Source organism: Silurus meridionalis, chromosome 11 (genome assembly GCF_014805685.1).
Source record: "Silurus meridionalis isolate SWU-2019-XX chromosome 11, ASM1480568v1, whole genome shotgun sequence".
Taxonomy (NCBI): Eukaryota; Metazoa; Chordata; class Actinopteri; order Siluriformes; family Siluridae; genus Silurus; species Silurus meridionalis.
This window is the reverse complement of record NC_060894.1, coordinates 2,583,856-2,600,637: the sequence shown is the minus strand read 5'-3', so window position 1 is coordinate 2,600,637 and position 16,782 is coordinate 2,583,856. Positions and strand designations below refer to the sequence as shown.

General features: G+C 38.5%; 2 protein-coding genes across 6 annotated transcripts; both read left to right on the top strand.

The window, feature by feature from the left end:
* Positions 1–4,148: 4,148 nt before the first annotated feature.
* prkab1a (protein kinase, AMP-activated, beta 1 non-catalytic subunit, a) lies at positions 4,149–12,245 on the top strand. Of its 5 annotated transcripts, XM_046861971.1 has the most exons (9): positions 4,149–4,303; positions 5,633–5,833; positions 6,486–6,652; positions 8,338–8,431; positions 8,584–8,698; positions 8,884–8,921; positions 9,088–9,221; positions 9,628–9,696; positions 11,101–12,245. In XM_046861971.1, exons 2-8 carry the CDS (start codon positions 5,684–5,686, stop codon positions 9,662–9,664), a joined length of 735 nt encoding a protein of 244 aa, XP_046717927.1. In that variant the 5' UTR covers positions 4,149–4,303; positions 5,633–5,683; the 3' UTR covers positions 9,665–9,696; positions 11,101–12,245. The 5 variants fall into 5 exon arrangements, with proteins under 5 accessions (XP_046717927.1, XP_046717924.1, XP_046717926.1 ...); XM_046861968.1 differs by lacking the exon at positions 8,884–8,921 and having other exon boundaries at positions 4,149–4,300; positions 5,631–5,833; positions 9,064–9,221; XM_046861970.1 differs by lacking the exon at positions 8,884–8,921.
* Positions 12,246–13,811: 1,566 nt separating this feature from the next.
* Positions 13,812–16,702, top strand: LOC124393667 (phospholipase A2, minor isoenzyme-like). The gene is made up of 4 exons (XM_046861628.1): positions 13,812–13,903; positions 14,459–14,606; positions 16,098–16,231; positions 16,387–16,702. The coding sequence occupies exons 1-4, from the start codon at positions 13,855–13,857 to the stop codon at positions 16,503–16,505; spliced, it is 450 nt and encodes a 149-aa protein (XP_046717584.1). The 5' UTR covers positions 13,812–13,854; the 3' UTR covers positions 16,506–16,702.
* Positions 16,703–16,782: the final 80 nt, after the last annotated feature.

Genomic DNA, 16,782 nt, shown 5'->3' with positions numbered 1-16,782 from the left:
ATTAGGGTTAGGGTTAAGATCAGAGGGTTGAGGTTAGGGTTTGGGTTAAGGTCAGGGGTTAGAATTAGGGTTAGGGTTAGGTTTGGGTCAGGGCGCTAGAATTAGGGTTAGGTTAAGGTCAGAGGTTGAGGCTAGGGTTAGGGTTAAGGTCAGGGGTTGGAATTAGGGTTAGGGTTTGGGTTAAGGTCAGAGGTTTGGAATTAGGGTTAGGGTTTGGGTTAAGGTCAGGGGTTGGAATTAGGGTTAAGGTTAGGTTCAATGGGTTAGAATTAGGGTTAGGGTTAAGGTCAGAGGGTTGGAGTTAGGGTTTGGGTTAAGGTCAGGGGTTGGAATTAGGGTTAGGGTTAAGGTCAGGGGTTGGAATTAGGGTTGGGTTTGGGTTAAGGTCAGGGGTTAGAATTAGGTTAGGGTTTGGGTTAAGGTCAGGGGTTAGAATTAGGGTTAAGGTAAGGTTAAAGGGGTTAGAATTAGGGTTAGGGTTTGGGTTAAGGTCAGGGGTTGGAATTATGGTTAGGGTTTGGGTTAAGGTCAGGGGTTGGAATTGGGGTTAGGGTTTGGGTTAAGGTCAGGGGTTGGAATTATGGTTAGGGTTTGGGTTAAGGTCAGGGGTTGGAATTAGGGTTAGGGTTTGGGTTAAGGTCAGGGGTTGGAGTTAGGGTTTGGGGTTAGGGTTTGGATTAAGGTCAGGGGTTGGAATTAGGGTTAGGGTTTGGGTTAAGGTCAGGGGTTGGAATTAGGTTAGGGTTTGGGTTAAGGTCAGGGGTTGGAATTAGGGTTAGGTTTGGGTTAAGGTCAGGGGTTGGAATTAGGGTTAGGGTTTGGGTTAAGGTCAGGGGTTGGAGTTAGGGTTAGGGTTTGGGTTAAGGTCAGGGGTTGGAATTAGGGTTAGGGTTTGGGTTAAGGTCAGGGGATGGAATTAGGGTTAGGGTTTGGATTAAGGTCAGGGGTTGGAATTATGGTTAGGGTTTGGGTTAAGGTCAGGGGTTGGAATTAGGTTAGGGTTTGGGTTAAGGTCAGAGGTTTGGAATTAGGGTTAGGGTTTGGGTTAAGGTCAGGGGTTGGAATTAGGGTTAAGGTTAGGTTCAATGGGTTAGAATTAGGGTTAGGGTTAAGGTCAGAGGTTGGAGTTAGGGTTTGGGTTAAGGTCAGGGGTTGGAATTAGGGTTAGGTTAAGGTCAGGGGTTGGAATTAGGGTTGGGTTTGGGTTAAGGTCAGGGGTTAGAATTAGGGTTAGGGTTAGGTTAAGGTCAGGGGTTAGAATTAGGTTAGGGTTAAGGTTAGGTTCAATGGGTTAGAATTAGGGTTAGGGTTTGGGTTAAGGTCAGGGGTTGGAATTATGGTTAGGGTTTGGGTTAAGGTCAGGGGTTGGAATTGGGGTTAGGGTTTGGGGTTAGGGTTTGGGTTAAGGTCAGGGGTTGGAATTAGGGTTAGGTTTGGGTTAAGGTCAGGGGTTGGAGTTAGGGTTAGGGTTTGGGTTAAGGTCAGGGGTTGGAATTAGGGTTAGGGTTTGGGTTAAGGTCAGGGGATGGAATTAGGGTTAGGGTTTGGGTTAAGGTCAGGGGTTGGAATTAGGGTTAGGGTTTGGGTTAAGGTCAGGGGTTGGAATTAGGGTTAGGGTTTGGGTTAAGGTCAGGGGTTGGAGTTAGGGTTAGGGTTTGGGTTAAGGTCAGGGGTTGGAATTAGGGTTAGGGTTTGGGTTAAGGTCAGGGGATGGAATTAGGGTTAGGGTTTGGATTAAGGTCAGGGGTTGGAATTATGGTTAGGGTTTGGGTTAAGGTCAGGGGTTGGAATTAGGTTAGGGTTTGGGTTAAGGTCAGAGGTTTGGAATTAGGGTTAGGGTTTGGGTTAAGGTCAGGGGTTGGAATTAGGGTTAAGGTTAGGTTCAATGGGTTAGAATTAGGGTTAGGGTTAAGGTCAGAGGTTGGAGTTAGGGTTTGGGTTAAGGTCAGGGGTTGGAATTAGGGTTAGGTTAAGGTCAGGGGTTGGAATTAGGGTTGGGTTTGGGTTAAGGTCAGGGGTTAGAATTAGGGTTAGGGTTAGGTTAAGGTCAGGGGTTAGAATTAGGTTAGGGTTAAGGTTAGGTTCAATGGGTTAGAATTAGGGTTAGGGTTTGGGTTAAGGTCAGGGGTTGGAATTATGGTTAGGGTTTGGGTTAAGGTCAGGGGTTGGAATTGGGGTTAGGGTTTGGGTTAAGGTCAGAGGTTTGGAATTAGGGTTAAGGTCAGGGGTTGGAATTAGGGTTAGGTTTGGGTTAAGGTCAGGGGTTGGAGTTAGGGTTAGGGTTTGGGTTAAGGTCAGGGGTTGGAATTAGGGTTAGGGTTTGGGTTAAGGTCAGGGGATGGAATTAGGGTTAGGGTTTGGGTTAAGGTCAGGGGTTGGAATTAGGGTTAGGGTTTGGGTTAAGGTCAGGGGTTGGAATTAGGGTTAGGGTTTGGGTTAAGGTCAGGGGTTGGAGTTAGGGTTAGGGTTTGGGTTAAGGTCAGGGGTTGGAATTAGGGTTAGGGTTTGGGTTAAGGTCAGGGGATGGAATTAGGGTTAGGGTTTGGATTAAGGTCAGGGGTTGGAATTATGGTTAGGGTTTGGGTTAAGGTCAGGGGGTTGGAATTAGGGTTAGGGTTTGGATTAAGGTCAGGGGGTTGGAATTATGGTTAGGGTTTGGGTTAAGGTCAGGGGGTTGGAATTAGGGTTAGGGTTAAGGTCAGAGGGTTGGAATTATGGTTTGGTTAAGGGTTATGTAGATAGAAAAAGTGTGTTTTTTTTTTAAACAAGATTTAAAATAAAATACTGCTGATAAAAGTACTGTAAGTGTTTAAACATGGTTTGAAGACTGCTGAAGAGACTCAGTTCAAACATCAAGTGAAAGTTTGTTCCACCAGCACCAGAGTCCCAGAACAGAGAAGAGTATTGAAGTATGTCTTCCTTGTATCCTTAGAGATGTTGAGACCAGTCAAACAGTCATTAAACATTGTACGCAGTGTAAACAAACAAACTAACAAACAATTACGCACGTTTTAATTGATTATAATGTCCATCTTACAAGTCCATAAGAGCAAGCTGTTACTAATGAATGCATTGATATATAAAACTGTAAGAATTCTACAAATGTGATGACTAGAATCATTGGATTTTATTTTACACCTCCACTAATCCAGTTAGAATGATTTCCAAAAGGCCTAATTATGGTACAACCTTTACCTTTATTCTGACAGCCTTATATCTCCATCTAGCGTCCACAAAGAGGAATGACAGGTTAATCTCCCTGCGCATGCGCAATAAATATGACGAAAAGTTATAGCAAAATAACAAAAAAAAAAATACAAAATGCTACATTTATGTGACTTATAATAATAATAATAATAATAATAATAATGATGATAATAATAATAATAATAATAATAATAATAATAATAATAATAATAATAATAATAATGTATGAACTATAGTGAACTATCATCACCACCGTGAAACTTAAATTAAAAACAGGAAAATACAAATATATATATTTTTTATCTTCTGGGAAGATTTTGGTGTGTGATTGTGGAGATTTGTGGAGATTTATTCCGCCACATGGGTGTTAGTAAGATCAGGTATTGATGTAGGTTAGAAGTGTAGGAGGCCTGGGGTCTGCGTTCACATTCATCCCCAAGGTGTTCAGTAGGGTTCGAGCTTTATTGCAGGAGATCTTTCACTCCAACTCGTGTACAGCATATCTCCAAAGAGCTGGATTTGTGCACATGGGCATTGTCATGCTGGAACAGGTTTTGGTTCTTCAAAAGTGAATGCATCCAAATTCATACTGCGAGTCTCCAAGTTTGGGGAAGAACCACATATAAGTGGAAAAATCATGTGTCCCAATAATGTTGTTAGTACAGTGTTTTCTTTGTGCACTGACAGGAAATACAAAGAAACTCTATTTTAGATGTGAAGGTATTGATCAACTCAAGTTATGCATTTATTATGTAGTTTATTTTTAGATAAACGCAGATCGAACACGTGAGAAAAATGCTCCTTACTTCTAATCTTATTTAAAATGTAATGTAAAACCAGAATCATATTAATTTTATATTTATTTTAACATGCATCTGCAAAAATCGAAACGATTTGGCAACCTTATAAAGCGCTATTTTGTTGTTGTTACGGGAATCTGGCAACCACGCGCAGCGCTGCAGGGGGCGGGGCCGTTCTGATGTCTTGCACCGAAATACGACGTGGATTTGAAAATAGAAATAAATGCAAAAAAATTAGAGATGAAATTTAACATTTGTTGAAACGCAACTGTTATTTTTTTTATAGCGCAAAAAAGGTAAGAATTACATGTAAAATGAATGTATTTTGCACATGCGTGAGTTGCACGGCGCCTTTGATGCTAGGACGCGATGCTAGTTTACTTGTGAGCGTTATTGCTTACCAACATTGTTTTTTTTTTTTTTTTTAAATATATAAAACTAACGGCTTTTAGATTATAACACGTCCTCAGCATGAGTTTATAGATTTGAAAAGAAATACTACCCATTATAAAATAATGTTTGCATAAATAAACCATGTACTAATATATTCATAGGCGCCTGCAGTGGCCGTGTTCCAAATTCCTCCTATACACCCTACATAGTGTACACTTCAGTGTGCTCGTGCCATTCAAGGTCAATAATCAGAGTAGAAAATAATGAGTTATTGCACCCCAAAGGGGCAAAAGTACAAATCAAAGTGCAATAAGTCTGTACACTCCTCCTGTACAGTGCACTGTGTGTGCTGTGGGATTTGGGGCGAGCCCTAATGTTCCTGGGAGGAATGTTGTGTGTGTGTGTGTGTGTGTGTGTGTGTGTGTGTGTGTGTGTGTGTGTGTGTGTGTGTGTGTGTGTTTGCCCTCCAGTGTCCTTGAGCTGGACTTTCCTGAGTGATGAGAAAATAAAGTGAGCCGCAAAACAAAAAAAAAACATAAGAGCACATCATCCGATTGGTTGTTTCATCTTGTGATGTCACACTATCAACCCTCTTTCTTTCTTTCTTTCTTTCTTTCTTTCTTTCTTTCTTTTGTCTGTTATCTGTCTGTCTGTCTGTTTCTCTCTGTCATCGTTCTGTCTGTCTGTCTCTATCTTTCTGTCTGCCTGTCTCTTTCTTTTTGCTTGTCTTCTTTTCTTTCTTTCTTTGTTTCTTTCCTTGTTGTCTGTCTGCCTGTCTGTCTGTTTCTCTCTTTGTCATTGTTCTGTCTGTCTGCCTGTCTGTCTGTGTGTCTCTTTCTTTTTGCCTGTCTTTTCTTTCTTTCTTTCTTTCTTTCTTTCTTTCTTTCTTTCTTTCTTTCTTTCTTCTGTTCTATACTTCACTATATGGACAAGTATTTGGTCAGTAAACGGACTTTTCCAGCTATATATAAGTTTGAGAATTTTAATACTAATGTTTGAGGAAATGAGCTTCTGTTGAAGAAGCTGCTGATGAATGGAGAATCTAACAGCAGTGTGAGATCTCTGAGATCGGCCACACAGAGTCATTAGGGCGTTAGCCGTGTTCTAGGAATACACTGGAAACCGAATGCAGAGAAGTTATATAAGCGTCAGCTGCACTAAGAAGTGATTTATCTGTTTGTCCACACTGTAATCGAGGTCTTTTCTGCTGTTTTTTATCTTTTCACCCACAGAGTATTTGAGGTCTTATCTGCTGACCGCACGGCTCCACTTTCAAAAGCACCATGGGAAACACAAGCAGCGAGAGGTCAGGAGTGGGGCACGGCGAGAAGGCCAACCGCAGGGACAGCCGCGGTGCCAAAGAGGGGGAGCGGCCCAAAATCCTCATGGACAGCCCTGAGGACGCAGATATTTTTCATGGGGAGGATCTCAAGGTACTGAGTGTTTACTTACAAAACAAAAAAAGGACAACATCATGTCTCCATGGGTTACAGAGTAATCTGAGTAGTCTTCAAGTTCCTTTCAGTTTCCACCTTACAGAATAAGTCTCCTCGATTGTCTAATACCAGGTTCTCACACTTCATTGTGCTTTCAAACAAAACTTGAACATTGTTAAAAACGCTAAGAAAAGTTATTTTCATCACTTTGTTTCTCTTTGTTTTGCGCAAAACTGTGAGTTGTTGACGGAAGAACAGAGCAGATGGATAATGTCCTTATTAGAGGTCGACCGAATAGTTTTTCCTGGTTGCGTTACAGTATGAGAGCGGCCTCTAGAGGCAAATCACTCACACCACATTCTGTTTGAAGTTTTTTTTTTTATTTTTTTTATTTTTTTAATTAATTATAAATTGTAAAATTTTTTATTTATTTGGTGTGATACATTTTGTCTAATTTTAAATGCATGCTTTTTATTTTCCTCAATATTTACTAATATAATGAATATATTCATATTTGTTTTATTTAGCACATTTTTAAAGATATGTTTACATTTCTGCATTTATTTTTTAGATAAAGTAAGGTAGTTTGTGTACCTGTGTTAAAGGTATGTATTGTGCTGTGGTGCACTTGTCCTGCTTTTCACCTCAGGCTCCCTTGGAGAAGGAGGAGTTTTTAGCCTGGAGGCAGGACCTCGAGTCTGGTGATAAGGAGCTCTTGGCACGACCCACAGTGTTTCGCTGGACAGGTGCAGGAAAAGAGGTCTATCTCTCTGGATCCTTCGACAACTGGGCAAACAAGATCCCTCTAACCAGGAGGTAAACAAGGACATGGTATTAAACCGGTTTTAATCTCAACAGGCCACACGGACATGAGATGTGGAGTCACCTGGAGTCCATCTAAAGACACACTCTGTTTTTAATGACACTTGAGTTTATATCACAACGCTGTTCAATTCTCCAATCTCTGAAATCGCAATATTTATGCCGTTCTTCTAAAACATGTTTCATGTTCAAACATGTTCAATGCTCAAGTGAGGCTACAGGCAAACTACAGCAAATATTAAACAGTAAAGAGAAGAGGAGATGAGACAAAAGTAATAATGGAGCATAATGTTTATTATATATATATATATATATATATATATATATATATATATATATATATATATATATATATATATATATATATATATATATATATATATAATTTACTTCTAATTAAAATATGTAAAAAAAAAAAAAAGTCTTCCTGCGGACGTTTTCCGCCAAGACATATTATATATTCGATACTTTACCAGTGCATTCATGACCATTTTAAGACAATTCCTCAACATCCCCTTCTGAATCCAGACACAAGATGTCAAATCGGACCCTCAAGGCTTTACTCATGCCTTTCTAGGAAACTCTGATGAACCCCGAACACGTGCTCCCCAAAGAACAAAAAGGACCATTTAAACATGAATCAGCAACTAGAACAACACCAGAAACTGCTTTTACTCTGGAAATACATTTAGAAGTCCACAATGTTTTAAAAGAAAAAGTTCTGATTGAGTATTAAAGTGAAGGATCTCGTATAGCTGCTGTTGTCGATTTCAACAATACATACCTTTTACTACGTTGATCCTGCCATAAAAATGCTTGGCTTGGCTTTAGAAGAATGATGAACTAACCAACAAATAGATAACTTTAATATTTATGGAAGGAGTCTCCAGTGTATCAGTTTGGCAGGTGCTCTTATCCAGAGTGACTTCCACTTTTATTCAACCCTTCCTTCTGGGGCGAGGCGACTTGGAATGAGCTCTGACAAGTGGACCTTCTGCTTCAGCAACCTCTAAAGCGACGCTGCAGCACTCATGCGTCTGTTTTTTGAAGCAGCTTCCACACCTGACTCACAGCATGAGAACTCGACTTCTTTGAAGGACCCTTGCAAGGTCTGATCTGAGTGGAACCTGTCTCTGAAAAACCTCTGTACGACCACTGACCACTGTACCGTAACTCAGTACTGATCATCTTATCGCCTCGGCATCTTCGTGGAGAGCAACGATTCTAATTCTCAAATCCTCACAGAGTCTTTATCATGAGGTGCCATGTTGAACATCCAGTGGTCAGTATGAGAGAATTGGACTCATACTGCTCTAATGCAAGATACACAAATTCATTTGGTTCTGTCAAGCAGACAAAAACATCAACATGATGAATAGAACATTGCACGGCTGTATGTCGAGTTATTTTTCAGAGGACAGTAAATTCGTACTGCTACACAACCTGCACATTGACTCCTCTAAAATGTATCCAAATCTCATTTCTATAGTTTTGTCCCTTGAGAAGATTCACTAAAACGGTATCTGGAATGTGAGGGGTGCACTCACTTTTGTGAGAAACTGTATATGCTGTTACTAAGACGACTGTAAATTAAAGGAACGAACCTACGTTTTTTTTTCTCCTACAGGTGTCTCATATTCAGTACTTGCGTATTGACCCTGCTCTTTTCCTTCATCCAGCCAGAACAATTTTGTCACCATCGTGGACTTACCCGAAGGTGAACACCAGTATAAGTTCTACGTCGACGGACTGTGGACGCACGACCCGTCCGAGGTGACCGACCCGCATTCATGCTTTTAGGAAAATCACGCAGATTTTCAGCGCAATCTCCTCAATCGTGTATATATATTTATATATATATATATATATATATATATATATATATATATATATATATATAATGTATTTTTTTTTTTTTACGTTAGCCTGTAGTGACCAATCAGCTGGGTACGATCAACAACATCATCCAGGTGAAGAAAACCGACTTCGAGGTGTTCGATGCGCTCATGGTGGATTCGCAGAAATGCTCGGACATGTCAGGTAGATTTCATTATTTAATCAACCGATATTATTATTTTTTAATCGGATACTGGATTAAAAAAAATTAATCTAGTCCTGTACTTTATTACAAAAATAAAAATGTGCTAAATAAAAAATTATTATGAATATTTTAATTGAAATATAATTCCTTCTAGAAAGTACTTTGAAAGTTTCTTGAATTTCAGACACATGGATTCAAAGCCTGGAAAATACTTCAAAACAAATATCTTAAATATTTAAATATTTAAACAGCCTTTGATGCTTTTGTCTGTTTTTTTTTTTTTTTTTTTTTTTTTTTAAACAAATATACAAACTTACTGTTATTGTGAAATAATCATCTCAATAATTTCTATTTGATGTCCCAGGCCTTTTCCTTAATATTCCTTCAGATCTCTCAAGTTCTCCTCCTGGACCATACCATCAGGATGCCTACGTCCCCAAACAGGATGAAAAGTTCAAGTCTCCACCCATCCTCCCTCCTCACTTGCTGCAGGTCATCCTCAACAAGGACACGGGCATCTCCGTATGTGCCTTTACTCTTCTGGGTCTTTACAGTATTTCTTGTTCATGCTTCTGTTCATAGCACACTACAATATATGGACAAAAGTTTGTGGACACCTGACTATAAGGTTCTTCTGTGCTTATTGAACATCCCGTTCCACATCGTGTTCCTATTTGCTGCTTTAATAAGCTCCACTCTTCTGGGAAGATGTTCCACTAGATTTTGGAGCATAAGGACATCGTCATGCTGGAAATGGAATGGTTTGGGTGTCTTTAGTTGAAATGAAGGGAACAACTTTTTGGAAACACTATGGCTGGAAAAATTTTGTCAATATACTGAATCTTTTTTACAATTTAATTAATTATGAATAGTAAAAATTCAGTACACTCGGCACTGTATACATTTTTTTTTCCCTCTTTCTCACCAGTGTGACCCTGCATTACTTCCCGAGCCCAATCATGTGATGCTGAACCACCTCTATGCCCTGTCCATTAAGGTAAGAGATCCGTTCCAAATGAAAAATTAAGGACATAAAAACCAAAGGTGACCTGAAACGATTTAGAAAATGGAAAGGCCTTTTTATGATCACTTATTAAATGCATTCTCAAGAGCCTTGTCTCACAAAAATCGCTGTTAAGCTCCTGCTGACAGGATTCTTCTTATTATTCCAGAGAAGTGAAGAAAAAGGAGGCATCTAAAGTCAGTTCATGGAGCCAAACCAAAATGGAGGACAGAGTAGAAAACATCTACATTAGAAAATAGCTGGTGGGGCAGAAACTAGTGATTTTAATTTTTGCCCTAGAATAATACAGAAGGTGATTTGATAAGCGATTATGTTAAACATCTGTAATCTGTCTGAAGACACGATGGCGAACAGGACACTCAAAATGTAACACACAGATTTATACTAACGAGAGAAAATCCACCAAAACGCCAAACCTGTCCAATTCCGATGTCCATGTTATATGATGGACTGTAATACTTATAGCCTGGAGGAAATAGTTTTACTCTTAAACTCTCGAAAAGGTTTTGAAGGTTTTTTTAATTAATTAATTAAAAATTAATTAATTTAAAATGAACGCAAACGACGTATCAAAGTTTTAAGAGAAAAAAAATTAATCTAAAACGTATTTAAAATTTTCGGTCAAATTGTATAGCAAAACTAAGCTTTCGCCATGAATATAAACATAGAAGTGGACATGGCACTAAGAAGAGAAAGAAAGAAAAGAAACCGATGAGACAAAATGAGAAAACATTGAGTAGATATCAATCAGAACAGTGTATCATGATGTTAATACACCATATGGACACCTGACCAAAAGATAGGTAGATAGAGAGAGATTATTTATATATATATATATTTATTCAATTGTATTTTTTCCAACACCCCATTCCACATTTAGTCCCTATTTGCTGTTATAATAACCTTCACTCTTCTAGGAAGATGTTCCGCTAGATGTTTGAGTGTGTTTGTGGAGATTCATTCAGCCGCAATGGTGTTAATAATGTCGGGTAATGATGGAGGTGAGGAGGCCTGGGGTGCAGTCAGCGTTCATCCCAAAGGTGTTTAGTAGGGTTGAGATCAGAGTTCTATAGCAGGAGATCTTCCACTCCAACACTTTTAAAGCATATCTTCATTTGTCCTGCTGGAACTGAATTGAGTTTCTGAGTTCAAGCAAATGTGCGCCTCCAACAATATAATTAATGAAAAGATGAAAATCTGCTGTGATTGAGATCGATCGTGTCTGAGAAAGCCTGTATTCCAAATCAGGTGTCCCAAAACTATATCTATGAAAGTGTATATTGCATTGTTTACCATGTACAACACCTTCATGGGGAAAAAACAATAATATTTTATCTCATATATAAAATATACATCTCTATTTTTTATCATTCCCAGGATGGAGTCATGGTTCTTAGCGCCACACATCGCTATAAGAAGAAGTACGTCACCACCCTGCTCTATAAACCCATCTGACACCGGCAGCAACCTTCTTTTTGCTCAACAACACCAGTCCACTCCACTACTGAGAACTAGTGTCCAGTGAAGGCGTCTTATCCTGTCTATATATATATATATATATATATATATATATATATATATATATATATATATATATATATATATATATATATACACACACAATTTATGGCACTGGTTGCCAAATCTAACCATTATAAACTAGACCAGTAACGTAGACAGATGGCGTGGAGGAGACCAAAAATATACCTAGATTTAGATCTTTAAGGTTCTATCATAAAGAAAGGATGAAACACTCGGGCGTGTGCTGTTACATTTTGAAATGTTTTATTCCGTTTATTTTTTTATGTATTAAGAAGTTTGTTTTTGGTTGTTTTTTTTTTTTTAACCCGTTAATAGTTACATCATGGTATTGAACGTGTCGTCGAAAAAGCGACAAACTCTTGACCTCTCGCTGACACTGGAAACCGCTTTCAGAAATGAGCGACTTTCACATCGATGACTTGAAAATTTTTTTCCCCGACGGGCACCAAGTCATGCAATTATAAACCTGTGACCTGCAACCTCCACGAGTGTCCGAACTGCCGTTCTAGAAAACGTAAAAACGCCTCCTGACTAATCCAGAATTCAGGATGCGGAGTTACGTTTTAAAATAGCAGTACGAGATGACGGAGACTGAATCGGAGCTCAGGGTGAGGTATATATTTGTTGAAAGTGCAAAATGTGGAAACAAAAAGGGAACATCGAGATTATGAAACGTGAGACTTGTTACTTTTTTAACATAGCGATCATTTTACAGAGTTTATGATTTTAAAACTGGTTGTGCTCGTCGAAGAAACGGACCAATTTGTGTATAATTTTTTGTTCATTTACTTTCATATAGTCAAAGCATTTTGTCATGATTTATTCAGTATTTTTTGTATCTTCTCTGACTAATCATCAGCATCTAGATTTGTGTTTTTTTTTTTTTTGTACAGCATGATCGTGTCTAAAATGTAACGTACGCTCTCAAAGGAAGAGAATCAAAAACCTGACTGTCAATAAACCTTTTTATTTAAACCCCATAGATTTTTCTGTTTATTCTTTGGGTCAAAAAATAACCAGCGTGACCATGGACTAAATATAGATTCCCAAATGAGCAAGCCAGATGTCACTGAGATGAGGAAAACCATGAGGAGAGGAACCAGACTGAAAAAAGGGAAGCTATCATTTTCTGGGAAAACGCCAGATAGTGTAATTATAAATTGCAGTGTACAGGTTAGGCATGTGAATCTCCAAAACTGAGGTTTCTGAGTTATGCATAGCCAATAATACGATACGTTAAAGATATTTATGAAGCAGCTACAGATGCGATTTGATTCGACACAATGCGATGGAAAACACGACGCTAAGCAATTCAGTATGGTACGGGTACTTCACTTTAAATTCTTTGGTTCAGACAAACAGCAAATAGTCAATATACCTATGTGACTTCTAACGCATGGCCCAGCTCTACCTCTGCCATGTTAATCTGTATTCTATGTGACTCTCTGGACACGCCTCAGTCGTATTAGCGGTATGTCATATACGTCACGTAGCAGCAGCAGTGCTGAGAGAATGTGCTCGAGAAATCAATCTACATAGAAAATATTGGTCAGTTTCTTAATGAATAAAAGTATAGTGCATTTACTAATAATTAAATCTAAATTGTTTTTTATCGATGCAAATATGTTTTTGTAAAAAAATCTAACTTGTATCCGTTGCACGCCAAGTCGGTGCATCACATTGTTAACTTTTATGCTGATGCGAATTAGTGAATCTTAACATCCCTGTTAAAGGTATAAAAGAGTAAAGACACTGTTCTCTATTGGTATTGGTGTTGTGTATTAAAAATGAGTTTATTTGTAATAAAAAGAGAAAAGTAGGAGGTTTATGGATGTGGTGAGGGAAGGTGGTGGGTTTGAAAGAGGCAGATGTGGAGGACAGAGAGATATGGAGATGGATGTTTCACTGTGGAGACCCCAAAGCCGATAGAAAAAGATTGAAAGGATGTTGTGTATATAAGGTTAAGACCTGAATATAAGCTGTTCACTTAACAGTGACTGGTCTCCTAGGTCGAGTGAAGAGAAAACGTTATGCTATCGGATCCTATACAATTGTGTACCTCCACCTTTGTGGTAAGGGTTTAGGGATTGGTCAACATTACAGGATGGATGGATGGATGGATTGACAGTACAAGGAACCCATGTTGGCTCAAAAACATTATGCGAACCACCAGATTTGTTGGATCAAGTATGTTGGATCAAAAAATGTTTCTGACCAGCCAGTCCAAAAACTCATGATCTACCATTTCTACTTGGTGGCATCTCTTCTGCCATTATAATGGACAATATATCAAAAGAAAAAAACAAAAATGTGAATACAGGAAAACGAAACAAACCCAGAACGTGTTTCCGCTTTGTGTTAGCGTATCATTTAGGAGTTCCCCATCATATGGGCGTATCCCGATGTGAGATAAAGTTGACTTTGTCAGCTCGTGAGAATTTCCAGCCATGTATCCACATGTTCACAGAAATTAATGCACGTCCAAATCTTCGTTATCTAAACAGGTTGAACCTTTCAAGGCTGTGTTGTGACTACATAAGGAGAAATTGCTGAAGCATGATTTCTATGTGAAACTCTCCACAGGACGCCATGAAGACCCTCCACACTTTTCTCCTGCTAGTATTTGGCCTAACTGTTGGCAAGTGCAAGCTTTGTTTTTTTTCTTTAAAACTGATGGTAGACCAATGGAACTAAAAATCCATAAAATGCTGTTAAGCAGTAAATCTGTGATGGTCTGGACATTAGGGTCTGGTTCGTTTCCTGGTTGTTGAATTTCCAAATTGAAAGCAAACCAAATTGGTTAATTATGTATAACTTTCTTTCGGCTTCTCCCGTTAGGGGGCGCTACAGCGGATCATCCGCATGTTTGATTTGGCACATGTTTTTACGCTGGATGCCCTTCCTAACGCAACCCTTCCCATTTATCCGGGCTTGGGACCGGCACTAAGAGTGCACTGGCTCGTGCAACCCTAATGGCTGGGGTTGGTTCCCTATAATTCATGGGTCTTAAACAATTTAAAGATTTACTACAAAGGCAATGAAAATGCTGAAAAACGCAGCTTTGAGATGAAGCTAATTGTTTTTATTATAGGAATTCTGGCTTGAACCATGTCTCCATCTGGAATCTTTGTGAATCAAGACTTATTTTGTGTGTGTGTGTGTGTGTGTGTGTGTGTGTGTGTGTGTAATTCAGCTCAGGCTACTGACTACAAGGCTCTGTGGCAGTTCAGGGCTATGATCGTCTGTGTCAAGCCCGATAGCTGGCCAGCTCTAGACTACGCTAACTACGGCTGCTACTGTGGTTTGGGAGGCTCAGGAACCCCTGTTGATGAGCTGGACAGGTTCAACATCACCTTTAATTGCTTTGCTTAAGCTACGATGAATTGAATGCTTGTTTGTAGGTGTTTAATGTTCTTCCTTGCTTGATTGCTACAGTATGACTTAAATTGTTCAGGGTTAGTTCAATCCTTTCTAAAATGTAATTATCCCACACCATTGCACGACATTGTACAGGTCTCAACTGTAAGGTAGATTTACTCAACTGTAAGGTAGATTTATTTTAGAGCATGCTAGTTCTTTTTTGAACATTTCGAGAGATTGGCAGAAGGCTGCGATAAAGTTACATCATTTGTTTCTTCTTATTCTTCTGTGGCGTGAGAGTTTAGGGTTAAATATTGGACTTCTAATCAAAATTGCTCAGTTGTATATGTAATATAGTTGTAAATTTCTCTACATAATAACATCTGCCAATATACAATAAATATTATGTATATTTCTTTTCTTTTTTTATGGATTTTTGTGAGTTATCTCTAAATAAACCATAATTTGCTAGATACCTATATACCATGTAACATATATACAGTAGCTCTATTCCTCTCTTTTATGTTTGAGCTTTAGATTGAGATTAGGATTATTGACTCGTTGAGATTTGGGGTAGATTAATGATTTTGGCCCAACGTTTGGTGCACGATGTCGCATAAAAACGGACTTTTAAAAGCTGATGTCTCTGTGCCAGGTGGTTCATCAATCGCTGATTTTGTGAGAGGTTTTTAGGTTTTATGTGGGAAATTACTCTCCTAAATAGCTCAATTTCTAAAAAATCCTCTTGCAGCAAACCGTTTTTTAACTATAACAAATAGTACATTTTTGTCATATACTGTTATATATATTTTTTGTTTGTTTTGTTAATTTACTGTTACGCTTAATGTTGTAGAATGTCTGCAAATCAAGTTGAATAAGTCAATTCTTTACCAGTATACATTTATTCATATTCATGAATAAAAAAAATTAATAATAATAATGCTAATGATTTACTACAAAGGCAGCAAATATATAAAAAAAAAAAAAAAAAAAAAATGACTGCTTAGTATCAGAAACAGGAAAAAAAAAATGCAGATATTAGTTTGCAATGTTTCATCCAGTAGTGGACACCAATAAATCTTAATTCTGCACAGCCTATAAAAATTTCAATTACACACACACACACACACACACACACACACACTGGTTGGGATTCCAGTCTGTTATATAGCACCATGCACTGACATTTGCACAACCTCATTCATACCTTGGGACAATTCCACTATTTAGCCAAAACTAAGTTTTCAAAGTTGAAGGAAAACTAGAGAACCCAGAGTACATGGAAAACTGTAAAGCTCCAATTAGGTTCAAATCTTTGTACCATGAATCTCTGAAATGGAAAAACTAGCTCCAGGGCCCACATTCTGCCCAGGAATGGAAATAAGCAAGCATTGGGAATACTGGCTACTGAGACCTTCATAGTGGGACTTCCACCATGGATTACTGAATTATACCCTTCTTTCCAACTGCAGATGCTGTGAAATACATGACAAGTGTTACAGTGATGCCATGCAACACGAAGCGTGCTGGCCAATCCTGGACAACCCTTACACCGAGATCTATGCCTATAGTTGTGACAAAGCAACTAAGACAATAACCTGCAAGAGTGAGTGACGATCGATGAAACCTTTTTATCATAATATTTTACAAGTTCTACAGACTGAACAATAGTAGTGAGTAGTAGTATTATATAAAATTGTAAACAATCCTTCCTTCCTTCCATTCATCCCTATACCTTCATTTCTTTTTGTACATACTTAGGCAACAACAACAATTGTGAGATGTTCATCTGCGAGTGCGACCGGAAGGCTGCCGAGTGCTTTGCTGTTTCTCAGTACAATGAGGAGAACAAGAACATATCCAGCGACCGCTGCAAATAACCATGTAGATTATTGTGTAAACATTACACACCGTACCAAACAGTAGAGCTAGTAACTATTAACACTAAACATCTAGCCATTTAATCTTCTGTGTCTTACTCAGTGATTATTTTATATTCATCAGAAATCAGTTTTACTCTTTATCTCGTGAAAAACTTTTACTCAAGCAATAATCAATAAACGACTCATGATAATAAGCAGCTGCTTGGATTTCTCATTCAGTTCTCTTTTTCCTTTCATCATTATTCCTCTAATGTATTTAACATTCCAAATTGTT

Excerpts from the sequence above, each read along its gene's own strand:
- prkab1a (XM_046861968.1), top strand. The coding sequence starts at position 5,684 with ATGGGAAACACAAGCAGCGAGAGGTCAGGAGTGGGGCACGGCGAGAAG. Across the intron at positions 6,653-8,337 it reads AAGATCCCTCTAACCAGGAG|CCAGAACAATTTTGTCACCA; the intron begins GTAAACAAGGAC and ends TCCTTCATCCAG. Across the intron at positions 9,222-9,627 it reads ACAAGGACACGGGCATCTCC|TGTGACCCTGCATTACTTCC; the intron begins GTATGTGCCTTT and ends CTTTCTCACCAG.
- LOC124393667 (XM_046861628.1), top strand. The coding sequence starts at position 13,855 with ATGAAGACCCTCCACACTTTTCTCCTGCTAGTATTTGGCCTAACTGTT. Across the intron at positions 13,904-14,458 it reads AGTATTTGGCCTAACTGTTG|CTCAGGCTACTGACTACAAG; the intron begins GCAAGTGCAAGC and ends TGTGTAATTCAG. Across the intron at positions 16,232-16,386 it reads TAAGACAATAACCTGCAAGA|GCAACAACAACAATTGTGAG; the intron begins GTGAGTGACGAT and ends GTACATACTTAG.